General features: G+C 51.0%; 1 protein-coding gene across 1 annotated transcript in view; it reads right to left on the reverse strand.

The window, feature by feature from the left end:
- Nucleotides 1-2,309: 2,309 nt before the first annotated feature.
- Nucleotides 2,310-7,319, reverse strand: part of GALNT18 (polypeptide N-acetylgalactosaminyltransferase 18) — a 219,022-nt gene continuing 214,012 nt past the window's right edge. The window contains exon 11 of the mRNA XM_044269679.1: nt 2,310-2,794. Coding sequence (XP_044125614.1) covers nt 2,648-2,794 — 147 coding nt within the window. The 3' untranslated portion in view covers nt 2,310-2,647. The remainder of the gene's footprint in view (nt 2,795-7,319) is intronic.

Raw genomic sequence — 7,319 nt, forward strand, 5'->3', positions numbered from 1 at the left:
ATTGGGTTCAGGTCCGGTGACTGTGGAGGCCAGGTCATCTGGCGCAGCACCCCATCACTCTCCTTCATGGTCAGATAGCCCTTACACAGCCTGGAGGTGTGTTTGGGGTCATTGTCCTGTTGAAAAATACATGATGGTCCAACTAAACGCAAACCGGATGGAATAGCATGGCCGCTGCAAGATGCTGTGGTAGCCATGCTGGTTCAGTATGCCTTCAATAAATCCCCAACAGTGTCACCAGCAAAGCACCATCACACCTCCTCCTCCATGCTTCACGGTGGGAACCAGGCATGTAGAGTCCATCCGTTCACCTTTTCTGCATCGCACAAAGACACGGTGGTTGGAACCAAAGATCTCAAATTTGGACTCATCAGACCAAAGCACAGATTTCTACTGGTCTAATGTCCATTCCTTGTGTTCTTTAGCCCAAACAAGTCTCTTCTGCTTGTTGCAGTGGTTTCCTAGCAGATCTTCTACCATGAAGGCCTGATTCACACAGTCTCCTCTTAACAGTTGTTCTAGAGCTGTGTCTGCTGCTAGGACTCTGGGTGGCATTGACCTGGTCTCTAATCAGAGCTGCTGTTAACCTGCGATTTCTGAGGCTGGTGACTCGGATGAACTTCTCCTCCGCAGCAGAGGTGACTCTTGGTCTTCCTTTCCTGGGGCGGTCCGCATGTGAGCCAGTTTCTTTGTAGCGCTTGATGGTTTTTGTGACTGCACTTGGGGACCCTTTCAAAGTTTTCCCAATTTTTCGGACTGACTGACCTTCATTTCTTAAAGTAATGATGGCCACTAGTTTTTCTTTACTTAGCTGCTTTTTTCTTGCCATAATACAAATTCTAACAGTCTATTCAGTAGGACTATCAGCTGTGTGTCCACCGGACTTCTCCACAACGCAACTGATGGTCCCAACCCCATTTATAAGGCAAGAAATCCCACTTATTAAACCTGACAGGGCACACCTGTGAAGTGAAGACCATTTCAGGTGACTACCTCTTGAAGCTCATCAAGAGAATGCCAAGAGTGTGCAAAGCAGTAATCAAAGCAAAAGGTGGCTACTTTGAAGAACCTAGAATATGACATATTTTCAGTTGTTTCACACTTTTTTGTTATGTATATAATTCCACATGTGATAATTCATAGTTTTGATGCCTTCAGTGTGAACCTACAATTGTCATAGTCATGAAAATAAAGAAAACTCTTTGAATGAGAAGCTGTGTCCAAACTTTTGGTCTGTACTGTACGTCCAGTCCCATCTCTCCCTCATCTCACCGTCACACTCTACTTCCAGTCCCAACTCTCCCTACTCCCACCGCCACACTCTACTTCCAGTCCCAACCTTCCCTCCCAATCTACGTCCAGTCCCGACCCACCCTCCTCCCACCGCCACATTCAACTTCCAGTCCCAACCTCCCACCGCCACACTCTACATCCAGTCCCAACCTTCCCTCCTAATCTGCGTCCAGTCCCAACTCTCCCTCCTCCCACCGCCACACTCTACGTCCAGTCCCAACCCACCCTCCTCCCACCGCCACACTCTACATCCAGTCCCAACCCTTCCTCCTCCCACCGCCACACTCTACGTCCAGTCCCAACCCTTCCTCCTCCCACCGCCACACTCTGCATCCAGTCCCAACCCACCCTCCTCCCACTGCCACACTCTACGTCCAGTCCCAACCCACCCTCCTCCCACCGCCACACTCTACATCCAGTCCCAACCCTTCCTCCTCCCACCGCCACACTCTACATCCAGTCCCAACCCACCCTCCTCCCACTGCCACACTCTACATACAGTCCCAACCCACCCTCCTCCCACTGCCACACTCTACATCCAGTCCCAACCCACCCTCCTCCCACCGCCACACTCTACGTCCAGTCCCAACTCTCCCTCCTCCCACTGCCACACTCTACATCCAGTCCCAACCCACCCTCCTCCCACCTCCACACTCTACGTCCAGTCCCAACCCACCCTCCTCCCACTGCCACACTCTACATCCAGTCCCAACCCACCCTCCTCCCACCTCCACACTCTACGTCCAGTCCCAACTCTCCCTCCTCCCACTGCCACACTCTACATCCAGTCCCAACCCACCCTCCTCCCACCGCCACACTCTACGTCCAGTCCCAACCCACCCTCCTCCCACCGCCACACTCTACGTCCAGTCCCAACCCACCCTCCTCCCACCGCCACACTCTACGTCCAGTCCCAACTCACCCTCCTCCCACCGCCACACTCTACGTCCAGTCCCAACCCTCCAACCTCCCACCTCCACACCCTTCCCCACAATAACACAAGAGATGTTTTTGTATCCATAAAATTTATTGTCCTTTATAAATATTTAGAATTTTTGTTACTTATTTACAGTTGGATGTAAAATTTTCCCGCGTTCTCCGGCATTCCCTCCACCATTCAGCAGCTTTCTAAAAACCTTAAAAATATTCCTAAATAAAAAGTCTACATCCCGTGATCTGGTCCACATATTCACCCAATTAAAAAAAAACAAAAGAAACAACCAAACAGCAGGCAAAGTTCTATCATTTGCTACACAGTAGCAAAGGATTCAAGTAGTGTGAGGAGAACCTGTGCTGAGCGTCGCTGTGCAGCGCCCACTGCTGGACGGGGCAAGTGTTACAGGATCCACTTGCATTAGGTGGAGATGTTCTTGTGAAAGTTTGTTATGCTCCACTTCTGTCCGCTGCACTTCTGCAGCACCAGCTGGTAACCAAACTCGTTGTCACTGTTTTCCTGCAGCTCCAGGCAGCGCTTGGATTTCTTGTTTTGTATTGAACCTCCCTGCAAGCAAAAAAGAGCAAAAAAGGGTTAAGATGCTGGAAGCAGGCAATACCAAAACTGCCAGGGGCCCAGACCACGGCATACACCGTCATAAGGCAGGGACTACATACTACAAGAGCAGGGGTCTGCAAACGCCAGGCTCCAAACCTCCAACATGCTCTTTCACACCTGCTCTGCTGTTATTGGAACCTCTCATAGAAGTGAATGGAGCATGATGGGGGTTGTATTGTCACAATAGCTGGAGTGTTGGAGGTTGACAATCTGATAAAGGCAGTCAATACTACTGGAATGTTAAACGCTGGTCTTACCTTCCCTCATGGGTGGTCTAAACTACAAGGCTCCACCCCTGAGCAAACAGCCCCTCCCCTATCTGTTCACTTGACTATAAGATACATGATGGGATGCCTAAAAAGCTGCATTAGATTCTTTCAGAAGTTTAGAAGACTGGAGAGATGGAAATAATGGCAGATTGGGGACAGCAGCAGTTTGTGATGTTGCCAAAGTGAAACCCCTCCAATACTATGGCCATATTAGTCTGCCTGTGTCAGTATTTACTGCAGCTCTGGCATTAGGTTGATGAACCAGAAACTTAAGATGAACTGAGGTATCCTGATGTGCAAAGAGTTGTAGATCCAGTATAAACATCTGTACAAAGTAAGGACCATAGTCTGAAACTGCAGGAGTATCTGTTACCATGCAAATTAGAGCAGCTTAGATGCCCCCTCCCCCTACCCTCTCGGGGCGGCCGTATATATGATTTCTGATCATCACCACTGGGCTCAATTATTTATACAATTTGCATATGCAACTGGGACAAAATATTCCAAACATACAAAGTATCAAGAAAAATAACTGTTCTTTCAAGCTTCTGGGATTCTTAAAGATCTATTCCACGGGGGCCACAGATGGCAGCAATGCTGACTGCTACTATCTCCAGCTCTACAGCATATAGTGGTAATTATCCTGAGCTTCCCGGCTTGTGTACTGATCCTGAGTTACATCCAGTATTATACTCCAGAGCTGCACTCACTATTCTGCTGGTGCAGTCACTGTGTACATACATTACTTATCCTGTACTGATCCTGAGTTACATCCTGTATTATACTCCAGAGCTGCACTCACTATTCTGCTGGCGCAGTCACTGTGTACATACATTACTTATCCTGTACTGATCCTGAGTGTTACATCCTGTATTATACTCCAGAGCTGCACTCACTATTCTGCTGGTGCAGTCACTGTGTACATACATTACTTATCCTGTACTGATCCTGAGTTACATCCAGCATTATACTCCAGAGCTGCACTCACTATTCTGCAGGTGCAGTCACTGTGTACATACATTACTTATCCTGTACTGATCCTGAGTTACATCCTGTATTATACTCCAGAGCTGCACTCACTATTCTGCTGGCGCAGTCACTGTGTACATACATTACTTATCCTGTACTGATCCTGAGTTACATCCTGTATTATACTCCAGAGCTGCACTCACTATTCTGCTGGTGCAGTCACTGTGTACATACATTACTTATCCTGTACTGATCCTGAGTTACATCCTGTATTATACTCCAGAGCTGCACTCACTATTCTGCTGGTGCAGTCACTGTGTACATACACCCCCCCCCCCCCCCCCCGGCTGTGTCTGGTGCTGCTGCCTGTCCTCGAGCTGTAATACCGGGCATGGCCAGAGATGAGGATGGCGCTGTATTTGGGAAATCCGGGCGCAGTCTCTTGCGATTCGGCAGAATTTGCAGTCCACCCCGAGTCGGATATCTGAGGCTGTTATAACGTGCGGCGATTTCTGTCTGTAATGAGCTTATAACATCCGGCGCCAGCGATCGCGCTTTAATTAAGCCAAGAAAGGTCAATGGATCCTTAATGGGGACTTGTTACTGAACGGCTCATTATAATCCCATCATTGCTTTATCGCTGCTGGGAAAGCGGAGCGACAACCAATATGGCTGGCAATACTGTTCCCACAGGGGTTGGCACCCGTGGTACAAGCCCGCCTCGTCCCCCAGCCACTGCTTTATGGCTTCATTCCTAACCATTTTTGGGTGATTGACAGTCTGTAATGGGGCAGTAACCTGCAACTACTACCCTCATCAGAGCTGGAATGCTGGGTGGCAATGAATGTGCCGACTATTACAGAAGTTGTCACTGACTGAACGCCGGCGCATTTCTAGACTATTGGAATGCCAGTTTGGAGAGACCACTCTATAGCTGGAGCGATGCCCCTAAAGTGAACCCCCACCTATAGGCCCAGGATTAGAAAAACATGGCTGCCCTCATCTGAAACAGCACCATGCCCGGCACTACAGAGTATCTGCAATGAAATGAACGGGGCAGAGCTGCAGTACCGCACACAGCCTGAGGACAAGCGGGGCGCTGCTTCTGCCTGATGGCAGCCATGTCCTTCTAACCCTCTGCAGCCCTTGTAGTGTCAGATCCACATGATAACGCTCTGCCTGCAGCCACCACTAGGGGGAACTGAAAGCCGGATCCCATTGATCTCACTAAGAAATGGCTCCCCCTAGTGGCCTGATCTGTCATGGTCTTACCTTCTTGCTGTTCTCCTTCGTTTGACATGTGCTGGCGGCCATCTTGGTTTCTGGGTTTCTTGTAGCCTCCCACCCTGCGGCTTCTCCTTCCCACTGGGAGGAGCTGGATGCCTAGCTCATATATATAGGAGGTCTGTGGCTTCAGTTCCTTGCTTGGTCCTCCTGTGTTCACATGCTTCTAAGACTGCTGCTGCTTCTGGTTCCTGATCCTGGCTTCGTCTGACTACCCTGCTGGTTCCTGATCCAGGCTTCGTCTGACTACCCTGCTGGTTCCTGATCCAGGCTTCGTCTGACTACCCTTCTGGTTCCTGACCTCTGGCTTCGCAAGACCCTGCTTCGGTTTAGCCATCCGTTTGGACTTTTGCCTTACAGCTTGATTTTCAATAAAGCCTTCTTATTTCCACTTATCTCTGGTTGTACGTCTGGTTCATGGTTCCATGACATTAGGACCAAGCCATGAATTCTGACGGTACAGGGCCATCCTCGCTACCTACGCTGGTTGCCAGACTTGATCAGCAGGATCACCTGTTGGGTCGGTTCGCTGTGGCGTTGCAAACCCTGCTTGAATGCACGGCTCATTTAGCTTCCGTTGCCGATGGGTCGGTTGTCGCTCCTGGGCCCGCTCCTACTGCCGCTCCGGTTGTTGCGCCAGAGTCTACCCCGACACCTGTTGCTGCGCCTGCGGTGTTTCGGGGTATGACCGGTTCTGCCCCCCTTCCACAGCGCTTTGGGGGAGAGCCAACTCAGTGCCGAGGTTTCCTTAACCAGGTGGGCATTTATTTCGAGTTGCTGCCACATGCCTTTCCTACTGAGAGATCAAAGGTGGGCTTCTTGATCTCGCTGCTCTCGGACAAGGCCTTGGCCTGGGCCAGCCCTTTATGGGAGAACAACAATCCGGTGGTTGCCGAGTTTTCCGGTTTTGTTGCTTCTCTTCGGAAGGTATTCGATGTGCCGGCTCGTGCTGCCTCTGCTGCGAAGCTCCTTATGTCCATCAGACAGGGTTCACGATCCGTAGCTGAATACGCCATTGAGTTTCGTACCCTGGCAGCAGAGGTGGGCTGGAATAATGAGGCTCTGGTCGCTGCTTTCTCTCATGGTCTCTCGGATGCCTTGAAGGATGAGGTTGCAGCTAAGGACCTACCAGTGGAGCTCGAGTCTCTTATTTCTTTCTTGATTTTGATTGACACCAGACTCAGGGAGAGACCTTCCTTTAAGGAGAGCCTGCGGAGGCCTTCTAACAGATTGGTGCCTACGTTTGCTGTCCCACCCGTGCCTCCCTCTCCTCCCACGCCTCCTGGGGATGACTTGTCTGGGGGTGAACCCATGCAGCTGGGGTTTGCTCGCCTGTCCGAGGGGGAGAGGGCACTCCGGAGACGCGAGGGCCGATGCATGTACTGTGGTCTCGGTGGGCATTTTCGGTTGGCATGCCCGAACCGTCCGGGAAACGCTCGCACCTGAGATCCTGTCGGGGGCAAATCTTGGGTGGAGTCTCCTCGTCCCCGGTTTCCCGTGTTGACAAACCACTGATTACTGTTGTCCTCTCCTGGGTCGGGGGCTCGGTGACGACCCAGGCGTTGGTGGACTCTGGTGCTGGTGGTTTGTTCATTGATAGTGTGTTCGCTGCCGCCAATTCCATTCCTCTGCAGCCTCGAGGTTCCCCACTGGCTCTTGAGGCGATAGACGGCAGACCCCTTCTGCCGCCACACGTGACTCATGAGACCCTTCCAGTGGGGATGGCCATTGGTGCTGTTCACAGAGAGTTGGTCTGTTTCCAGGTTATTTCGTCTCCACACTACTCGGTGGTCTTGGGGTACCCCTGGCTCCAGAAGCATAATCCGACTTTCGATTGGAGATCGGCCGAGATCCTCTCGTGGTCACCGCAGTGTGGGGCTAGTTGCATCCATGGGTCTGTCAAGTTGCTGTGTACTTCCTCGGACTCTCTGTTGCCTCCTGAATACGAGGAG

Source organism: Bufo gargarizans, chromosome 10 (assembly GCF_014858855.1).
Source record: "Bufo gargarizans isolate SCDJY-AF-19 chromosome 10, ASM1485885v1, whole genome shotgun sequence".
Classification (NCBI taxonomy): Eukaryota; Metazoa; Chordata; class Amphibia; order Anura; family Bufonidae; genus Bufo; species Bufo gargarizans.